At 36.6% G+C, this 22,884-nt stretch overlaps 2 protein-coding genes across 2 annotated transcripts; one reads left to right on the top strand and one right to left on the bottom strand.

The window, feature by feature from the left end:
- Positions 1-312: 312 nt before the first annotated feature.
- Positions 313-1,803, top strand: LOC126586782 (zinc finger protein 7-like). Its single transcript, XM_050251732.1, has one exon. It carries the CDS (start codon positions 1,012-1,014, stop codon positions 1,573-1,575), a length of 564 nt encoding a protein of 187 aa, XP_050107689.1. The 5' UTR covers positions 313-1,011; the 3' UTR covers positions 1,576-1,803.
- Positions 1,804-3,077: 1,274 nt separating this feature from the next.
- Positions 3,078-7,083, bottom strand: LOC126586781 (TIP41-like protein). The gene is made up of 8 exons (XM_050251731.1): positions 6,849-7,083; positions 6,559-6,744; positions 6,036-6,126; positions 5,622-5,735; positions 5,439-5,498; positions 5,297-5,338; positions 4,924-5,052; positions 3,078-3,397 (listed from the first exon to the last, which is right to left on the bottom strand). Exons 1-8 carry the CDS (start codon positions 6,986-6,988, stop codon positions 3,287-3,289), a joined length of 873 nt encoding a protein of 290 aa, XP_050107688.1. The 5' UTR covers positions 6,989-7,083; the 3' UTR covers positions 3,078-3,286.
- Positions 7,084-22,884: the final 15,801 nt, after the last annotated feature.

Raw genomic sequence — 22,884 nt, forward strand, 5'->3', positions numbered from 1 at the left:
AATGGGCAATCAAAACTAGAGTAACTATATCCCCACTTCCAAGACAGTCACATAAATTTTTTTAGCTGCATTCATCTTTCTGAAGCTCATCATTCACTCATCTCCACTCAGCATTTGCATATTTTTACTGGTAGGTTGGTTCTCTATCTTTAATGCCATTCATACCTACTTGACATGAAAGGGTTTACTACTTACTGCAATTTTCTCGTGGGTAACTAACTTATCTCCTACATGCTAATAGGATATTCCAATCTAATCTTAACTACAAGAAGAGGGATTCGAACATGGGTTCGAGGAAAGAGTGAGCAAACTGCTCCGACCAACTTGGCTATGCTCAAGTCTGCAATTAAATTTTGAAAACTAAGCAAGGTGAAGTTCTGAGTTACTGCTACATGCTAATAGGATATTCCAATCAAATCTTAACTACGAGAAGAGGGATTCGAACGTGGGTTTGAGGAAAGACTGCGCAAACTGCTCCAACCGCCTTGGCTACGCTCAGGTCTGCAACTACATTTTGAAAAGTACTAAGCAAGGTGAAGTTCTGATTTACTGCTGATGCCCCTACAGATTATTCCAGAACCGGCTTTTCAGTTGTATAGTTGGTGGATAAGAAGCAATGGTGGCAGGCACTTGAGATAAATGGTTAGCATAATGTTTTTTACTAGTGATGAATTGTTGTAGGACTGTCAACACTGTAACTCTTCAGTTACTCCAAAAGGAAATATAAAGTTGGTGCCATTTGAGGAACAGAGAAAAGGAGGAAGATGAAAGTGGAGAATCCTAAGCTTTAAAGGGGCAACAGTGAAGATGACATAAGCAATGTCCCCTAGAGCACAAAGCATCACAAGGTGGGGTCCACTTCATTTAGATGAGATAAAATAAAACACAGGCTTTCTCCACTTTACCTTCTACTGCTTCTCTCCATTTCTTCATCTCTCTTCCTCTTTGATCTAACCCTTCAACCAGTCATCAACTTCCTTTCGACACCCGCACTTGATTTGAAATTGAGAAATGATCACCGAGGGAGAAAAAGAAAGTGAAACAATGTTAAATAAAGAGCGAAATGGAATTTCGATAAGCAACGATGACAGAGAAGAAACTGAAGATCTTAATCGAGGAGAGTGGCTGAACCTGAGCCTAGGTAGCCTTTCAACAGAAGGAGAGATGGACTCACAGGCAAGACCGAATTCCGGTAAGGTTTTCTCCTGTAACTTCTGCATGAGGAAGTTCTTCAGCTCGCAGGCATTAGGAGGTCACCAGAACGCCCACAAGAGAGAAAGAGGTGCAGCAAGAAGATACCAGTCCCAAAGAATGATGTCAATGATGGGTTTTCCTTTTGCTACTTCTACGGTTAGATCACTCAGCGTTCAATCCCACTCACTTGTGCACAAGCCAAGCAGAGATGAAACTTCACTTGTAGCGAGATTTAGTGATGCCAATGCAAGGTTTAGCATGATGCCTCTTACACTGGATGATGTAATGGATTCTATGTGGCCAGGCAGCTTCCGCTTGGATCCACAAGCATTAGAGCCGCAATCAGAGCCATGCAAGCTTGACTTAAACCTCCGACTCTGATCCACCCATCCTACTACCTTTATGACTACTATTTCGAAGAGGTTAATTATTTCATCTATCAAGTACAGAACTAGCGTAGGTTAGAGGCCTACTTGGAGAGTCACCTCTGTACTACCTAATGAACTAGTAAAGATACTGAGAAGTTCCTACTGTTTTAGGCATGTTGTAATATTCAAGTTATTTCCTATTCAATGACGCATGCAATAATCTCAAGAGCATTATATTTCATCGCAATGAGTTCTTTTGGGGTTTGTTTATTCTTCCCCTGATTATTAATCTCTAGTTTTGTTGTATATATAGCGCAAACAATATTATGGTTTTTCTTATTTGAGAGTAATGTTCTAGCCTAAAAGCTACCACAACCCAACCAGCTTTTACTTCTCAAAAGCTACATCCCTGAGGCCTTGAGAAAGGTCAAAGTATAATCATATTACCAACTTTAAAAAATCAGAGAATTTGAAAGTAAATACATAATTCTGACAAATTTTGCATGCATGTGAAGTTTCAGTAGCCTGTAGACAGGGTCAAGACTGTACACCTAGATTGTAATCCAATTATCCGAAAGATAAGAGTCTTGCACTTAAACAACTTTATTCCCTTACCCTCTTAATATGAGAATGAGGAAATTCTTTCGCTCTTAACATGTACGCTACTTCTCTCAATCCCACCCAAATCAGTGCCTCTATGTGGTTCCTAACATTTCTTTTCTAACCGATTAGATGGCTAACGACTAATTCTTACATGATATCATGCCAACAGCAGAGAGAATGAGATCCCGAGCAATACCTTTCCAATTGAGTTTATCCTACCGGATACAGCAAAGGTGCTTACGAAGACATAAAAAATGCCAATTTCCCTTTTCCTATAGGGACTATTATATGTCAAATACAACATAGTATCTATTTGTGATGCCTACTAGTTACATGCATTCCCTCAGTTATCAGGTATCCTATACCATTTTCTTCAATTGATTAACAGAAATGATTTGCACACCCTCTCCTGATTAACACCTATATTTATTTCTGGCCTTTCGATCAAATAAAGCAAAGTAGAATCAATGGATAGAAATAAATAAGGGTGTGCAGAAGGGAAAAAAGGGTGTGCAAAAATCATTTCCCTTGATTAATATTTAATCAAGTATAAAATATAATACGGTGCTAAAGTTATTTCTTATGATAATATAATATGATATGATGCTAAAATTATTCTTATGATAATCTTTCTCAATTATTCTTATGATAATAAAAATGGGATAATCATTTGGAACTTCCTTTACACTACGATAAAGGGGTTGCAGTACATTTAGTTCTGCTTCTACTAAAGTTTATCTCCAACTCCTCACTAAGTATGAATTAATGAACTATAAAAACGCGAGCAATTGTAAGTGGACATTCTGTTTGTGGGTTAAGCTAAGATCTAAATGGACTCATATCAAAGTTTCAATTTTGCAAATATATTGCTAATTCATGTGCTATCGCTTTTGCTTTCTGGTATCAACAGAATTATAATAGAAGCATTGTATAAAGATAGCAAGACGAATTTAGCATAAAGTACAAGTTTCTCTCTCTGCTTTTCCAAATTAACTGAATAAGAGAACTTACTAAACATGACAAAGAGTAAGGAAATATGGGAATTTTAAAAGAAGAGTTTACATTCAATAGAACCCAGCAAAAAAGGAAAAATAACTCTTGCAGGGAGACAATTTACAACCTTACATATTACCAGGTACCTTTAGCTTTTGGGTCTTATGCATGATCACAGGAAGCCTTTGGCTGATGATGCTTGGATCATTGTAGGCAGAATCTTCAGAAGGGTATCCTTTCTGCACCATTTAATTATGAAATGAGAAAAGAAAACACTTTACGAAAGACATTAAACTAAGAAAGGCGCCAACAGGAAGAATGAAAAAGTCACTAGCAGGAACTGTTGGAAAACATATAGCCTTCAGAGGAAAAAAGCATTGGTTAGTTTATTAAGAAGCAGTTAATTATCTCAAGTCTATAGGATACGACAGAAATAAAGACAATTACCAGTGAAAGAAACAAGATGGGATTGTCCACGACAATAAACTTACAAGTGAAGACAGGGTAAAACAAGAAAACACACAGAAAGCCAAAAAAAAAAAATTCCCCTAAAAAGACAGCTTTATAATCAAGCCGAAAAACTGACAAAAAAAATCAGGTCTTTACAATCTGTAGAAACCAAAGCCCATAGTGAAGACCATAAACGAACTTTCTCCTATTGCTATTCAAAGTCTTTGACCCAAAATATTAACTTATTTGAACGAAAAAAAAAAATCACTCCTTGTTACCACAAGGCACCCGAGTAGCCATGAAGCACTGATATAATGCTACAATACGACATGACATGGCGATACAGCTAATTTTTGAAAACAAGGACACGATATGGCTAATAAAAAATAAAAAAATAAAAAAATAATATATATATATATATATATATATATTTAGAACGTATTTTTAAGTGAGATAAAAATTAGATTTTATTCTGGTCGTTGGACTTTAGTCCTCATTTAAACCCAAGAATAGAAAGATTGTGGTGTCGTTTTTGTATACATAAACAAAGGAACGGCAGGTCGTATTTAAAAAGCCTGGACAACTACAGAACGATGACGTTTAGTCTTGAAAAGGGTTTTGCTGGTGATCTTCTTCACAAGGCCTTCAACATACGGATACCCAAATCCGCTGTCAGACATGGGAATACCTACATCCGTCAGTCAACGCCGTATCTATTGACACAGATACATATACAAGGCATATCGTATACAATCGAATATCCAATACGGGATATGCAACAAAACTGTCGTATCCATGCTTCTTAGCGTAGTAGAAAACAAGGCTTGACATGAAGACAATTGCATCCATAAGTCAACCGGATAAAATCCCTAATTCAGAATTTCATAATACTACATGATAGAAACTGATACTGTATTTTAAATTCCAGCAAACTTCTACGCATAATCGTGTAAAAACTTTCATACTATTACTTTTATTTTCGGCTATTTATGAACACGTGACAAAATCTAATCAAGTTAGAAGCTCAAAACCTACAGGAAAGGATTGTATGATAAAAACTCCATCTACCAATGAAGAATCTAAATGATTGAACCTTGACGAATTTCTTAAGCAACCCACCTAACGGATAGACTGAAATCAAATTCAGAAAAAGTTTACTTGATACGCTGAAAAAGAGGATGGTGTTTGTTTATATCTTTTTAGTTGACACCTTGAAGAGCAGAAAACGCCTCTTCATTTTCAATAACTTATGTGAGATAGTGTCAGAAAGAAAGGTAGTAACATAATTTGTTTGCAATAACTGATTTGAACTTACTGCAGCTAAAGCCTGAAATGTGGCTTCTCTCCAGCAGCTTTCTCGAAGAATAATGGGATTTGCATCATCGCTAAAAGAACAATGCATTCGAGTGTCTCTTAGCCTCATTAGTGCCCCATCAACTCTAAGCTGTAAGAAGATCTCAATCAGTAAGTTACAGCATTAAGGAAACATAAAAGAATAGGTGACTGATATTATCACAAAGATCCCAACGAAGTATAATTAGTTAGAATATTTCTTAAATAAGCCCCAGAGGTAACCAATTAAGATCTTGTGCCAAAACGATTATCTACACAAAATATAAATTGATAAACTGTGTTTGGTTGGTATCATATAGGGGGGACAGAAGTCAATTCAGAGAAATTAAACTCACCCAAAATCGCAAGAGGAGAAACCAAGAACTCGGCATGACTCTCTAGAAAATCAAAATGTAACATGATAAGTCCTTCCAGCCACCTCATACCGTTGGAAAAGCAGATTAAGACACAACAGACAAATAGAGATCGATGACTTACCACTTTTACAGTTAAAAGTGACACTCCACTATCAGCCAGTTCATCTTCATACAAAACCACCTGTTCAGTTACAAGGATGAGTTTGGTCATGGCAGGTATACATATAAGGAAGAGAATGTAGGTACACACATGTCTGCTCAGGCACAGCCTATAAATGTTAAAGTTATCAGCCAGGATACCCACCTCGTCATAAAAGAGAATAGGCTCTTTCGAAGCCAATGCAACTACATCAATTTTTTCTTTGCAGTCCTCCCAATGAAGATTTCCAGTCTCCTTAGAGATCTCTCCTCTTTCAAGCTGCCACATAAAATAACAATTAAACAAGTTATATCACTAGCATATTTCGTAACCAAACAAATAATGGAAGGGCACCATTCAGAAGCCCTGTAGTTCCTTCTTTTATACAAAGGTTGTTTTATACCATACTGCAACTGCAAGTTGCAAGAGAAATTAAACAAATAGTACTCATTTAGCCCGATGTGTAGGAGAAACTTGGCCAACTACTTGTGGAATAGTCCCAACTTCAGGCATAAAATTATAACAAAACAGAGAAAAAATTTGAAAATGCTCAATTATAGATAAAGAGAAAATATGCACCTTGTCCGCATCAAACTTAATGGTTTCACTTCCAGAGTACGGCGTTGTGAATGTATAATCATAGTCCAGTATAACTTGCTGGGAAGGTTTACTGCAAATTCAGAATAAGAATGTAAGACTGAAAATTTGTATCTCTATCAGTAAGAAAACAACTTACTCCATCCCTCAAGCAAGTTATCGAAAAGATAGAAAATACCCAAAAATCTCCCTCCCAAAACCTACAATTTAGATTCATGACCAACATGATTCAACTGGAGTTTAAATCACAACATAAATTAGAGAGAACTAGTCGAAATATATTTCTATCCTGTCTATTGAACTTATCATTCCCATTTAGGGTTTTTTGCTCTCATCCCTTAGAGGTACAAATCATAAGAAGGGCCTCCCAAAGCATCAATCATCCTTGAAACCGAAAGAGGTAGACATTTCCAATTGAGTGCCACAAAACTACCCACCAAAGAACAAAAATAACAAAATCCCATACAAATACATAAAAGTAGCATATGGTGAACAATGTGGTTACGTTCGGAATTTCCATTGAGCCGCAGCAGGAACTTCAACCGGCGGCAGAGCTTCCTTCTTCCACCCCACCAGAGCATCAAATGCATTGAAGTGAATCGTGGCCCCGCTCTTGACATGGTTCAGGAACAATCCACTGTCCCCAAACACCATCTCCGGCATGTGACAAGTTTGAAGCTTTTGCTCCCACCTGCAACAACCCACATCACCAAAAATCCCTAAAACAACATAAACCTTGCAAAACTTGAAATTAAGAGTAATAATCGAAAACCCAATTGGAAATCAAGAGCGTACAGTTCGGTATTGGAGGAGCTGAGGATGGAGCGCTTGCGGGACTCGATTTCCCAGCCATGGATGCGGAGGCCGTGTCGCCCGTCGGTCAAAGGCTCGGCTCCGGCGGCTTTCAGCTCCTTCTCGTCGACCTCCACTTCCATTTTTCAGCTCACGGATTCGAGTTGCTCCCGTTTGCTTCTTTTCGTTCTTCTCGCTCACCTTTTTTGTTCTCTCGTGTGATGGTACTGTCGAGTGTCGACGACGACTTGGGTGGGTCTAAATTGTGTCTCGGACTTTGGACCTGACACTTTCCGGGTTTGGGTGAAAGAAATGGTTTTTTTTTTGGGGGGGGGTAAAATAAGGGGGTTAAATACTCAAAACTTTTGCACAAAAAAGAAAAAGGAAATTTGACCGTAAATGAATAAAAAGTTTATTAATTAATCATATAGCATTATCACTGTACAAGTTTTCTTCTGGACTTAATTAGGGCTATTTACATTATTTAGGTATAACACAATAAAGAAGGTCCAAGTACTATAAGTCATTATAGAATTACATTTTTACCTGGACACAATTATTAGGTAACTACTAGTTTTCTCGCATGCAAGAGCTTCAATGGTGAAGGAATTTTTTATGTGATTGTAACTTCGAGTTCAAGCATGACGCTCGATTGATGCATACAATTCAAAATCTTCTAAGATTTTTACATTTAGGTGGTGTTCGGAGATCAATCATATATGGAGCTTTGTAGATTGAGGTATGTGTGTTTTTTTTTCCGATTATATTTCTATGATTCAATTATTTATGCGTTTTCTTTGTTTCTTTGCATCAGACTGATGTAGTTTTGTGATTTTGTATTACATTGAAATTTGAATTTTTTAAATTTTGGCTTTGCCTATGGTTGTGGATTTGATTTGATAATTTTGTTGCTCTGAAATTTGAGCTCACATCGAATTCTCAGTTAACTACGGCTTTGATGTTTGTTGGGTAGAATTTTGGTGCTTGTATTGCACTTGTTGGAAGGCATTCGAAAGAAATTGATGGTGTCAAATGCTAATCACAGATTGGAAGTTGAGAAGTAGACTATTCTTTGTCCGAAGACAGAGGAGACTTTGAAGGGTGCATTAGAGTTTGGTAGGTGTTGGTCTATTCACTGTTCGACTGCAACAATTTTAGAAGTGATTGGGGATTGGTCTTTAATGGTTGATTTAGAGTTAAAGACTTGTTCTCATTGTCTTTGGCAGATTGATGGGTTTCTGTGTGCACATGCGTTAATTGCCCTTATATCACTTACTGCTTGTGTTTATGATTACATTGAAGATTATTTCTAGGCAGATTTTTATCGAAAGGTATATGAATATCTTTTTTTTTTGTACCGACAATTGGGAAAGCAATGGAAGATGATGGTTCAATTGATCAAGATCAAGTTGTGCTCCCTTCAATTACTAAACGGCCTCCCGGAAGATCCATTTGAATTCAGACACCGCAATGTAATGTCAATTTTGTGCTTCTTTTTGCCTTTGAATTCAGACAATGCATTACAGTGTCTGTTTCCCGATCCTGTTTTTACCATTTAAATTTAGATACTATAATACAGTTTCCTTTCTGTGCTTCTGTTTATGCCTTTGGATTTAGACACTTCAACATAGTGTTTGTTTTCTAATTTAGTTGTTACCTTTAAATTCAGACTTTGCTTTTCAAATTTCTATTTTGATTAACCACATCCAATATTGGATTTTTGTTTGCAAATTCAGAATAATTTGTTTTATTGATAAATTGATTTGAATTCATGGTTTTGGGGTGGTTTAGGAGTATGGGTTTAGAATTTTTTTGGGGTGCGCAGTGGAGCTTATAACTTAGAGTTTACGTCTCTGGTTTCAAGCGGAGCCCAAAACAAGGGAGCTAAACCCCAAGCCATAAGTGATAAACCTAAGACAAACTATGAAGTGAAAAAAACAAATTGCATTCTAAAATATGCATTGCATTTTTTGTCTTGTCTAAGGAATTTTCATATTCAAACTGTAACAAGACATGCATCAGATAAACAAACACATGATAATTATCAACAAAAAGTCATCTAATTTTTAGAACTAGCCATATATCCAATAGTGTGAGATAATATAGTCCTCTTGATGTCATACCTAGAAACATATCATCATACTTCAAAAAGACTAACAATATCGTCTTAGAAGCCTCTGGACCAATAACATTTAAATGAAGTCATTCTTCAAAAAGACTGTTGGAGTAAATATGTTTTTATTTAAATATTTTAATTGCTATGTTTTTGTCCGTTGTGGTATTTATATTTGGACTTATTACAATCATTAAATATATATATATATATAACCTAAATTGTATTTAATCCTACCTTTTGATGAGGAGTAATCTCATCCACTACTTTTGAAACGTAAGAAAGTTAAATGGTGGGATTCCTTCACTGAATAGAGAAGAAGATTAGGTCTTGTACGTTCCTTTTGTTAGGTTTGAATATGTACGGTTTTTTGACCTTTGAGTATGTACGTTTTTTATTTGACAATTTTGGTTTCTTCAGTTTTTATTATTAAAGATTTTCAAGCCCTTGAATATCAAAAATTTGAAACGTATATTTAATTGTCTTGCATATATATATGTTCCCTGTTTCGAAGAAAAAGGAGAGGAGAAAAAGAAACATCTTATTATTTTTTTAAATTAAGTTTTGAAAGCAACATATAGAAAATGTGTGAGTTCGAAGGTTCTTTCATTGTGCAAGGAAGAACTTATCAGAAGAAGAAGGTTCTGGGCTGTTTTATCCTAGGGACGACATGGTGTTTGTGAACTGCTTGCACACTTTGGGCAGAGCCGCGAAACATTTTAAAGAGAGCGACTTAGTCCGCGATTCATCCCAAGAATCATTCACCACTCAAGGGTTCTACATTTTTTCGGGTAACTTCGTTCCTTTATATTTCAGTTTACAACAATTTTAAAACGGTATCAATCTACCATGGAATCTGAAAACAACACCACACTTAACCTTAACAAGCCTTCCAAGTTTGAGGGTCTCCACTTTAAGCGTTGTAGGCAGAATATGTTATTTTTTCTCACCACAAAAAAATTGGCTTCTTTTTGCACCACTGTCAAACCAACTCTCCCTGAAGAGCCCACTATTGCACAGACCAAAGCTTCACAAACTTGGATTGAAAATGATTTTCTTGCTAAGAATTATATTCTTAATGGATTGACTGATGACCTTTATGACTATTACTCTGATTATGGCACTGCTAAAGATTTATGGGAGGCACTTCAGAAAAAATATGACACTGAGGAAGCTGAAGCTAAGAAATTTGTTGTTAGTCGTTATTTGAAATATCAGATGGTTGATGATAAATCTGTTGAAGCACAATCTCATGAATTAACAGAAAATTGCTCATGAAATTATTTCTGAAGGTATGGTTTTAGATGATCAATTTCAGGTTGCCGTCATCATTGATAAATTGCCACCAACCTGGAAAATTTTCAAGAACTCACTTCGCCACAAGACAAAAGAGTTCTCCCTGGAAAGCTTGATCATTCGACTTCGCATTAAGGAAGAGGCCAGGAAACAAGAATTGAAGGAGGAAATTTTGGTCGTGTCAAGCAACCAGAAGGTTACCAACTTCAACCAAAACCAAACTCTAGCTGTGATGAAGCCAAATGGGAAGAACATGAAGATTCAAAACAAGAATCACAACAAGCGCCTCAACAACAACACAAACAAGGTTCAGAATCAAAATCCCTCTCATCTCCAGAATAGGTACCAATCCCCCTCATATGCTGCTTCTGATTCGCGACAGTTTGAATGCTATGACTGTCACAAGCTGGGCCATCTTGCCCGGAATTGCAAAAATAAGAAAAGCCCTGCTCCACAAGCAAATCTTGTTGAAGAGCAACTGATTGCAATGATATCATAAATCAACTTTGTTGATGGATCCGAGGGGTGGTGGGTGGACACTGGTGCTTCTCGCCATGTTTGCTATGATCGTTCTCTTTTCAAGACTTATTCTATGGCTGATGGAAGGAAGGTGTTGTTGGGTGATTCGCACTCAACTGATGTTGCTAGTACTTGAGAGGTGGAGCTGAGGTTCACCTCTGGAAAAACCATGATATTGAAAGATGTGATGCACGCTCCAGCAATAAGGAAGAATTTGGTCTCGGGCTTTCTTCTCAATAAGGCTGGATTTATTCAAACCATTGGAGCAGATACGTATACTCTTACTAAAAATGGGGTTTTTGTGGGAAAGGGATATGCTACTGATGGAATGTTTAAATTGAATGTTGATAAAATGTCATAATTGAGTCACTTGATGCTGATTTTTAAGAGAATAAATTTCTTTTTAATTTTCGGAATAGTGGGGGTTCTAATTCTTCTAAAATTTATGAACCTACTGTCAGATACCCCTTTATGGGAGAAGAAGAAGGATGGTTGAGAAACCTACTGTCAGATACCCCTTTATGGGAGAAAACGATTCCAGTCATATACGGTCTGAAGAAAATTTAGTTGATCATTTGACGAAAGGACTAACATGAGAAAAAGTTTGGAAAACCTCGAAAGGGATGGGACTAAAGCCCATAGAAAATTGAGTCATTTGTGATAGCAACCCAACCTATAGACTGGAGATCCCAAGAAATAGGTTCAAAGGGTAATAACAAGTCACAAGTGATATGAGTGAAGTCTTGCTAATTTTAATTTGAAATATTATTCCAAGTCCATTGATAGACGCATATTTATGCAACTTAGTTAACTAGTTTTCTTGCATTTACGTTATTAGTTCTTAGTTATTTTAGTACTTTAAGCCATTTTCGTGTGTTTGTAGGTCCAAAGGGCTAAGGTAGCAAGAAAGTGCATTTTGGTGCATTTTGGAGCAGTTTTGAGCTTGTAATGGATTACATATGATATGAGCAAGATGGATGGACGAATTTGAAGACAAAAGAGGCTAAGAACATGCTAAAAATCTGGTGAAACAAATACAAGTTGCAAGAAGGGATAAATTTCTAAAAGGATTGGCCAAAACTTCACTCAAAACCATGCATACCCCATAAAATTCATCAATGCCGTGGCCTTCCCTTTGTTTTACTTCCACCAGATTTTTTTAGTGATGATGCAATGCCTATCTCACTATGACATTTGAGTGGATGATGTAATGCTTAACTCACCATGACATTTGAGTGGATGATGCAATGCTTAACTCACCATGACATGTGAGTGGATGACTCAAAACCTACCCTCACCAACAATTCTCCACCTTGCCATGCCTTACCTACTTCATTCCACCAGATTTTTACATTAAACATGTCCATCCTCTTCCTATAAATACCATGGCAGCAACCTCATTCAAATGATCCAGAAATTAACCATTCTCCAAGCCTTTCCTTGCCTCTCCTACATATCTAAACCCCTTCCCATCCATTCCTCCAAATAACCAACCCTTCAACATCATTCCAACCTTGTTGTTGCGGCAAAGAGAAGGAGAAAAGTCCTTAGACGCACTTGCTATCCAACATGGATCGTTGGAACGTTTAGGTGCTTTCTTTCCTTTGTTTTTCAATGTTTAAATTTGTTTATCTTTGTTTTGTAATAATGAGGAACTAAACCCCCCTTGGCTAGGGGGGGATTCGAAACCATGTTAATGCTTGCAATATGATTTGATTACTTTTAATTGCGTTTCATAAGTTATGAATTCGATTTACTTATCTATTTGATTGATAACATGTTTATGTATGTTGATTAGGGATGCATACTTAGTTTGCATGCATAAATATGATGCTAGAGTATAAGGGAATTTCACCTAATCGTTATGAACTTATATTCATGAGTAGTAAAAGTCGCTAGTCACGATTGTGTTAAGTAAATCCTTGGCATAAGTTTCATGCAAATCATAGTAACGAGTGCCTCGTCAATGCTTATGTTTTTCATAGAACTTAATGATTCTTGCTTGTATCTCTATTATGCAATTCATGTAGGGAACTTGTAGGGAATGTTTTGGGTTGTCGTATGCAATCATCCAACCCAATAACTTGTGGAAAAACTGAGGGTTAATTAGTGCAATTCACGGTTAATTTGGGGCGTTGAGAATTAATAAGTTATTGAAATGCAATTGGAAATCATTTTGTATGCAAGCAAGACATGTGTGGAGAAGAACCCCTTAGCTAGCCTTCCATTATCCATTCAACCCAAATTTGTTTAAAATCTATTTAAGTTTTTAGTTTATTCGTTTTTACTTTCAACTTCACCAAACTCAAATCCCCCTTTTACTTTCTTGTTTTAAAATCTTTTGTTTACATTTTTAACTTTGTTTTCTATGTTTTTAAATTAGTTTTCAAGTGATTTAGCAATCCCTCCTAATCCCCGGTTTAGAACGATCCCTGCTTACATCTATACTACAATTGTCAAAAAGAGGGTTAAATTTGTGTGCTTATAATTCTCGCATCATCCATCCCTAAGAAGCATGGCATCCTGAAGCGTTTTTAGGTTGAGATTTTTTCTCTTAATAAGGTCTATACTCTATATTGATTGGGATATCTAGCTGCAGGAATATCCTTGATAGTCTTACCTATGTGAATGTGGAAGTGAGGCCGCTTCCTATGAAATCTTGGGCAAGTTTCTAGAGCATTCACTATACTGGGATACAAGCACATGGTCGTAATGTGCCGGCTTTTGGAACTTCACCTTAATAAAGTTATGTGTGTGGTGTTGTCAGAGATAGAGTTCAAAACTATAAGTTACTCTGGTATAATCTGGATCACTAACACTATGTACAGGTTCAAGTTGAGAAACACCTTTACTTATGCATAGCTTTATAATATGTTGCTTAATTTATGATTTTTAAATAAAAACAAGTGGAGGATTGTTGGAGTAAATATGTTTTTATTCAAATATTTTAATTGCTATGTTTTTTTCCGTTGTGGTATTTATATTTGGACTTATTACAATCATTAAATATATATATATATATATAACCTAAATTGTATTTAATCCTACCTTTTGATGAGGAGTAATCTCATCCACTACTTTTGAAACGTAAGAAAGTTAAATGGTGGGATTCTTTCTCTGAATAGAGAAGAAGATTAGGTCTTGTACGTTCCTTTTGCTAGGTTTGAATATGTACGGTTTTTTGACCTTTGAATATGTACGTTTTTTATTTGACAGTTTTGGTTTCTTCAGTTTTTATTATTAAAGATTTTCAAGCCCTTGAATATCAAAAATATGAAACGTATATTTAATTGTCTTGCATATATACATGTTCTCTGTTTCGAAGAAAAAGGAGAGGAGAAAAAGAAACAACATCTTATTATTTTTTAAAATTAAGTTCCGAAAGCAACATATAGAAAAGGTGTGAGTTCAAAGGTTCTTTCATTGTGCAAGGAAGAACCTATCAGAAGAAGAAGGTTCTGGGTTATTTTATCCTAGGGACGACGTGGTGTTTGTGAACTGCTTGCACAGTTTGGGCAGAGCCACGAAACGTTTTAAAGAGAGCGACTTAGTCCGCGACTCATCCTAAGAATCATTCACCATTCAAGGGTTCTACATTTTTTCGGGTAACTTTGTTCCTTTCTATTTCAGTTTACAACAAAGACTAACAAATTCAAAAAGCTAACAAAATTTACATAATATTGTTTTCAAATGAAGTCATTCTTCAAGCTCCAAAGTGCAGTTCTAATGGTGTAGAAGCTTTTGGATCAGCAATGCTGTATACTTTGTCATGAAATTTTTGGTGACTGTATTTGGCTTTATTAAGGGCCAAAATAGAGTTTTCCTTATCAAGTCAATTTTCTTACATTTAAGGATGTCTTTCACCTCTTGACCAATCGTGTTAAAGGCAGTCATGTTGTAACTAAATTGTGCACAGTTCGGGTGCTTAACTTTTCGACCATATGTCTTTCTATTTTTTTGCCTTTAACTTTTTTCGAGGACATGTTTCAACTATAACAGAAACAAAATATAAAGTTTATGTTAGCTATATTAATATTGTAATCTTGAATCCATAACTTAAAAGCATAGAACATGAAACAATCACTGCATTCCAGTGTTTGAATCTAATTGAATATCAATGTAAAAGCATAGAACATGAAACAAACACTGCAACGAAGTGTTTGAATCCACAAAACAGGAAACAACATAGTGTCTCAATCATATAAACTTTTGAATATCAATATACAAACACGAACAGGAAACAGACATTGCAACACATTGTTTGAATTCACAAAACTTAGAATTTGAAATGGAGCACATAACCTAAGAAAAAGAGCACGAGGAGTGGTGATTAGACAAAACGACACAACCATCAAGAATAAAGATACACAGAGCCAACAAATATACTAAAACAGATTAAATTTGTGATATGCCCAAACTAATTTTAACATCCAAACGGGCTTAAATTCAAAACCAAAAGGTGTAGTGTGCAAAATTATACCAAATCTCTTAAAAACACAATTCAAATAACCTGAAACATAAAAATTGAAGAACAAGAAGAAAATAGGAGAAAGAAAAAAAAACCTTATTTGTGTCTCAGGCGAAAGTGCGAATTGTTCATCAAAATTAGGGGAAAAGTATGAAATCGTTAGAAGCAGCACAAAGTTGACAAGGCTGGTGTTGTGAGGCCAAAAATGGAGGTTGAAGGTGGTGGGAGGCAATGGGTTTAAGGGTTTTGGGGGATTCAATTGTGGCAACATGGGTTAGAAAGAGGTAAATGGAAAAGTTGGGGGTTATAAATGACAACGACATGAATTGCAATTTTTATTTGATTATTGTGTTTTAGTGTACCTTAAAGTCTTATTGACTTTTTTATAATTGATATAAATTTGATTGACATGCTATCAATATCATAACATTTGATTGATTTTATATAAAATTACACAAAAAAAATACTCAAAACTATTATAAAAGTGGATGACCCACATGAGGAAATAAGCATTGTCCACTGCTTCTTGTTAGCCAACAAATGTTAAAAGTGTGCTGCTTGTCTTGTGTAGCATGTGCTGCTTTCATATTTCTTGGTCTTCACAATGAACTTTATTATGTTTTCATATATAAAGGTCTGTTAGCTCACAAATGTCATAGAGAAAGAATATATGCAATCTCTTATTTCTATTGCTTTGTAATTTCCATTTGATAATAAGAGAGATTATTGTTGATGCCCCGAGAGTGTAGGCACACTTGCTGAACCTTGTAAATATTGTGATTTATTTACTTTATATTCCACTGTACACATATCTTCAATTTCATAGCACATTTAGCGCGAGAAGCTCTCATTTTAGTGAAAGCACAATGCCACATATCGTATGAAGGACTACCTACATCTCACCTATGTCGGTCCGAACATCAAAGATAAGAAATTTTCTCATTTTTAGCCTCATACCTCAGTACAACTAATCTCTTTAAACCAAGTATATATCTTGTTGTATGATTGTATTTTATTATTAGCAGGAGCAAAGAAAGGTACGAACATGGTGCAACCTTAACTTGGAGAAAATGATGTCATGAACTCCGCAGAAAATCCGACAGTCATGTTACGAGATTTTAAACTCCAGCTTCCTGACCTCGGATGAAAGCACCTTTTTCATTGAAGTTGTTCAAACCATTTCAGCTTCGTTCAGAACACGCCGGAAGAGAGACAAAAAGAAGTGCGAAATGAAAGTATGGAGAAAGTATAGGGTAAGTGAAGATAGAGAGGTGGTGGTGACTGGTTTCACAGAAGGAGAGAACATGCCAAGTGAATGAGATGTAAAAAAAAATCACGTGATAGTGGACAAAGGTTGGGATTAAAGAAAGAAAGAGAATCGTAGAAGAGAATGAAGGCTTTGCAAAGCCCATTCCCACTTACCAATTCCAACAAAAACAAAAACAAAAACAAACAAAAAGAAAGAAAAAAAATAGAAAAAAAGGGAAACAATGCTAATGAGCAATAAATTGGCAATGAATGGCAAGTGAAAAAATAATTGATTCAAAGTTAAGTGGCACAGGTCTATACAAAAGTCAGTGGCTTAAGACTTGTACAAAAATCTCACCATATCTTCTTTATGCAAAATTCAAAAATTGGAAACTATGTTGCCATGAATCCTAGAAAAAAAAAAGAAAAAAAAAATTGGGAGTACTAAAGTGTCAATAAAAGAGAAAGAAAGGAATGATAGTACGTGAATATTTACTTTCTTTTTATTATCATTAATGTGATTGGTGGGGAGGTATAATTGCATAACTTATATTGTAATATGAATGGTGTGGATTGATTACCATCACCCTTCTTATATTAATATATACATATGAATGGTGTGGTACTGTCGCTCTTCTTGTAATAACAATCATTATCTTTAAGTTTTGATATTTATGTGAATGAAGCTCAATTAAAGCCCTTGTCACAATTTTTACTTATTTCAAGAAATTTATTTATGTAGCGATTTGTGCTGATTATAGCAATTGCATTTGATTAGCACGATATTAGGGATTTTATTTGTTTCCTTGTATAGTTGATTTACTTGTATAGGACTCCTTGTAAACCTATATATACTCCATTCAGAGAATAATAAATATATATTTTCCCATATACAATTTGACTTGGTATCAGAGCATTGAAATTGTGGAGACCTTGAGTGCCCACCAAAACTAAAATACCCCTACTCGTGAGAAACCTTAACCTTGCTGTGAAAATTTTTCCTGCATGAAATTTTTTTTGTGTTCGTGTCTTGCCCAATTAAATTTGGGGGTGTTATTTGTTTCCGCAGTAATTTGTTGTGTGTGTTCTACAAGCATGGCTGGTGATGAAGATGGCTTCAACTATGTCTCCTGGTCTCGTAATGCTCTTCTTACGATAACTAGACGACATATGGAGGGATTTATCAATGGCAAAAAACCTGCTCCTAAGGATGTTGATTATGTGAAATTCTCTGAATGAGAGGAGGATAATTGTTTAGTGCAAATATGGCTTCTCAACTCTATGACTTTAAGTGTGAGAAGTCTATTTGAATGTTGTACTTCAGCGTATGATGTGTGGGAAGCTGCAAGAAAGACTTTTACAGTCACCCAAATAGTTCTCGTTTATTTCGACTTCAAAGACAATCAGTGACTACAACCCAAAATAGTGAATATGTTGCTATGTTTTATGAGAAAGTTCATGTTATTTGGGAGGAGATTGACAATCTTTGCCCTAATCCACATACCAATCCAAAGGATGTGGCTCTTCGGCAAAAGGAAATTGAATCGGAAAGGGTTTATGATTTTCTTTGAGGGCTTGATCCTCAATTTGATGGTGTTCATAGCTGTATCTTGGCTATAACTCAGGTGTCCTCTGTCTTAGAAGCGTATGCTTTGGTTGTGGAAGAAAACATTGTCAAGTCAGTATGTTTGGGGGTGTTGCTGCTTTAAAGACTGTTACAACCCAACATCGACCAAGTGGCTCATCCCTGACTACCGTTAGTCGTCTTTTGCAAGTTCACGTTCCAGAGAGTCTTTGAACTCCAAATCTGCTCTTTCCCGCTCTCATGCAACGAAGGTTCCTTCTTGTTCTCGTGAGTGTGCTCATTGTGGAGGTGACCACCTGTTGGAGAAGTGTTTTCAACTCCATGGTTTTCCAAACTTGTTTCCTGAGTACAAAGCTCATAAGTACGGACTTAAGGCTGCTCATACCGTGGCTTCGGGCGAGATTGAGCCATCTTCTCCTTCCATGAATTTGAGTGTGACAAATTTTGTACCAAGTCACGGTTCCAATACATGGATAATTGACACTGGTGCTACTGATCATGTGACTTATAATTTTAAGGTTTTTGATGAGTTGTCTAGTCGAACCCGTGACCCTTTTGTCACATCTGCCAAGGGCATGGCTTCAATTACTGGAGAAGGCACAATCACACTTACTCGCATTTAAAATACATTTTTCAGATTCTAAGAAGCCTTATCTCATCTCTCTACAAAAGTGGCACCTATCCCCTTCTAGAAGGCTTTTGCCTTACCTTGCAAGCCACTCCTTTTCCCTCCAATCTGTGCCGTACCTTTCCTCACCCAATTCCCCTTGGATTCTGATTTTATTAGCCTTATTCCTTATGGATTTGGGTTATGCAAATCCTTTTCAGAAATTAATTGGGCCAAACCCTTTTCTTGGTGGATTTAAACCCTTGTGCCGCACCTTTAGGCCCTAATCCTTAATTTCTGCTAAGTTCTAACCCTAATCTGATTAACCCTAGCCCTTGTCGTGCCTATATATATGTGTTTTAAAGCCAAAATTCGTCACCACCCTCATACCATTCAGAAACACATTGTGCCGCAACCTATACACCATTCTACATCATTCTACATCAACATACATCTTTGCCGCACCCTGTGGAGAAGAAGGAAATCCTTGCCATGCATTCCATTGATGAAGGAGGACCTTGTGCACAAGCCACCTGCATCCTTGGGAATTCTAAGAGTTTTTTCTTCCCTCGTTTTAGTTTCAATGTTTATTTCAATTTGCTTTTCAATTGTTGTGAACATGTGTAACTAAATTTTTCTTAGTTAGAGGTGAATTCGAAGCCATGGACATATGTTTAATATGAATTGATTCCTTTCAGTTATTGTTTTGTAAAACATGAATGTGATTTACTTATCTATTTGATTGATAACTTATTATTGTGTGTTGATTAAGGATGCATACTTAGTTTGCATGCATGGATCTGATGCTAAATTATAAAGGACTTTCACCTAATCGTTAGGAACTTATAATTACAAGTAGTGGAGATTGTTAGTCACAATCGTGTTAAGTAGATTCTTGGCAAGAGTATCATATAATTCATAGTTATAATTGCCTTGTCAATGCTTATGATTTCCATGGAACTTAATGATCTTTGAATGTATCTCTATCATGCTGTTCATATAAGGAACTTGATGAGAATAATTTGGTTGCGATGCGTTGTCCATTCAATTAAATGAATTTAGGGAAATCTGAGAGTTAATTTGTGCATTCACGATTAATTTGGGGCATTGTCGTTCATGGTTTAAAGAAACAATACTGGAAATCGATTTATGTTGCATATGTTCATGTGTGAAGAATGATCCTCTAACTAGCTTTTCACCATTCAATTCACCCAATTTCATATCTAGTTTACTTTGTTTTGCAATTTGTTTAGTTTTACTTAAATTTCGTCAAAACCAAATCCCCTTTTCTATTTGGTGTTTTTAGGTCAGAATCTGTCCAATTTAGGTTCTTTAGAGTGTTTTGAGTTAATATAGGTTAGAATTAGTCTAAAAACATTGTTTGAGTCCCAATTTAGTCTTAAATTCGTCCAATTAATCCCTAGAGTCTGTTTTGAGTCTAATTGTTAGTATTGTGTTGTTTTGAGTCTTTTAAGTGTGTTTGGAGTTAGTTAAGTCATAATCTATTTTCTTTTAGTCTTTTGAGTCAAATTAAGTTTTATTTTCGTCCAAATCAATTGTTAGGTCTAGAATTGAGTCTTATTAACTTAGCTTTACTGTTTTGAGTGTTGTAGGTCAGTTTAGAGTCTATAGAGTCTAGTCTTGTGTTTTTAAGTCTAGTTTAGTGTTTTAAAGTTTAATTTAAGTAAATTAGCAGCCCTAATTAATCCCCGATTTAAAACGATCCCTACTTGCTTAATACTACAATTACATATTCAATAGGGTTTAATTTGTGTGTCAAGTTAATTTTCACATCAATTTGGTACATTCCGATGTATGGGGTCCTGCTAAGATTATTCAAATGGGTTTCGTTGATTTATCACATTTATTGACGATTACACATGTTTAACTTGGGTTTTCCTGATGAAGAATAAAAGTGATGTGACATCTATTGTATACGAATTTACTACAATGGTATCTACTCAGTTTCAGACCAAAGCCAAAGTGCTCCGATCTGATAAGGAGGATAATATGTTAATACTACCTTGAGTTGTTTCTTTCGTGAACAATGTATTATTCATCAAATGATTACTCCATTTACGCCCCAACAAAATGGTGTGTCTGATCAGAAGAATCGTCATTTACTTGAAGTTGCTTGTGCTTTGCTCTTGGGAATGTCGGTTCCTAATTACCTTTGGGGACATGCAGTTTTAGCTACGTATTATTTAATCAACCAGACCTGACCTCGCTGGGGGCACCGAAGCATGCTGCTGAGGCACACAAGATGACATCCCAAAGCAACCAACGACGTTCTTCGTCAACATCTTGGATGTCTAAAGGAAAGTCACGTCTATTGGTTGCACAAGTCATGACCATTGGCGTTACCTCTATTGAAGAACAACTGGCTCAAATGAATAAAGCGATTGCAAGGCTAACACGGATTGTTGAAGAAAAAGACTTACAAATCGCTGCACTCGTCAGTCGACTAGAGCCACAGGACGGCGAGAACCTCAACCCAGAGGATGATCAATTAAAGAGAGGAGCTAGCGAAGAAGATGAACCTCCGGTGAAGAAGATCGATGTGAAGCCGGAGCCAGACCAAGCAGCGACACTCATGGGATCTCTTTCTATCCAACAGCTGCAGGAGATGGTTACCAACACCATCAAGGCATAGTACGAAAGGAGCTCACATACCTTATTGTTCTACTCGAAGCCCTACTCCAAGAAGATTGATGCCCTGAAGATGCCAAGGGGTTATCAACCACCAAAGTTCATGCAGTTTGATGGAAAAGGAAACCCAAAGCAGCACGTTGCACATTTCGTCGAAACTTGCAACAACGTGAGGATGGATGGAGACTACCTCGCTAAGCAGTTTGTGTGCTCGCTGAAAGGAAACGCCTTTGAGTGGTACACGGACCTAGAGCCTGAGTCTATCAACAACTGGGAGCAATTGGAAAAAGAATTCCTTAACCGCTTCTACAGCACCCGCCGCACTGTAAGCATGCTAGAGCTGACAAATACGAAGCAATGGAAAGATGAGCCGGTCGTGGACTACATCAACCGATGGCGCACTTTAAGTCTTGACTGGAAAGACAAACTTTCAGAGACCTCCTCGATCGAGATGTGTGTTTAAGGCATGCAGTGGGGATTACAGGACCGGTGGCGGATAAGAAAGATGGGTGCCATATGTTATCTGGAGAAGACATATCATCATCTTCCTCAACATTCAAATCAAGACGATGATCAGATGGGCAAGCCATTTGCAAAAATGATGAAAGAAGAAGAGGTCGTGTAAGTCGAATTCTTAGAAAATACAAAATGAGGGAAATTCCTAACAGGTAGCAACTCTCTAAACGTGTTTTTGAACACGATTCATGCCTCTATAAAAAGAAGAGGCAATAGGGTCTGTTCAGAAATCGAAAAGGCAATGTGGTCGTTCAAAAACCAAAAAGGCACCTCTCCCCGAATTTCAAAAGTCAGGTCGTTTGTTTAGAAATTGAAAAGGCAACAAGGCCACCGGTTCCAAGATCGAAGAGGCACCATTCTCCGAATTTCAAAAAGATCGGCTTTTCAGGATTTGTCGCCATCCTTCACACATAACCTCAACTTTGCGGAAATCACACGCAACTTTGTCAAAGATTTCTGACAAAGTTGAAAACGCGTGAATCTTACTGTTTCAATTACCCAACGGTTGCCAACAAGAGTAAAGGAATAATGCCACTACTGGCTATTGGGAAATTCCTATATATGATGACCTTCATCTTCCATAGTAGGGCAGACCTGCAAAAAAATGCCCAACCCTTCCTCACTTCCGAGAGTGCACTCCCAGCAAAGCCTCTCGAAATACTCAAGTTTCTTCCTTTTCGGAAATACCCTTGCAAACAAATGACACCAAAGCAAAAGTATCTCATATCACCATGGTAGAAAGCAAGAGTATCTCATATCATGCTTTCTCCCTGTCCTTTCCTTTGTCCTTGTTCTTACTGCAAAGACAAGGATAAAGAAAGCAATATGTCGGAACCTCCACTCAAACTCCGAGTAAGGAACCGACTACCTGGAACATTTGCCTGGTTGCTTACCTGGCATTGCTCTCGAGTACTCATCTTCAGCTGCTAATGTACTTCCAAAGAAGATGCCATATTTGCCTGGAGAACAGATAAGGCAAATGAAAATGATACCTTGAAGCATATGGAGACAACGTGCTGATTTCCTTCAATAACAAGT

Source organism: Malus sylvestris, chromosome 10 (assembly GCF_916048215.2).
Source record: "Malus sylvestris chromosome 10, drMalSylv7.2, whole genome shotgun sequence".
Classification (NCBI taxonomy): Eukaryota; Viridiplantae; Streptophyta; class Magnoliopsida; order Rosales; family Rosaceae; genus Malus; species Malus sylvestris.

Bases quoted from the DNA above. Each gene is read 5' to 3' on its own strand.
- LOC126586781 (XM_050251731.1), bottom strand. From the start codon at position 6,988: ATGGAAGTGGAGGTCGACGAGAAGGAGCTGAAAGCCGCCGGAGCCGAG. The intron at 6,127-6,558 runs GTAACCACATTG...CTGAATTTGCAG, and splicing joins GCTCAATGGAAATTCCGAAC to TAAACCTTCCCAGCAAGTTA. The intron at 5,053-5,296 runs GTGAGTTTAATT...ATCTTCTTACAG, and splicing joins TTCTCCTCTTGCGATTTTGG to CTTAGAGTTGATGGGGCACT.
- LOC126586782 (XM_050251732.1), top strand. From the start codon at position 1,012: ATGATCACCGAGGGAGAAAAAGAAAGTGAAACAATGTTAAATAAAGAG.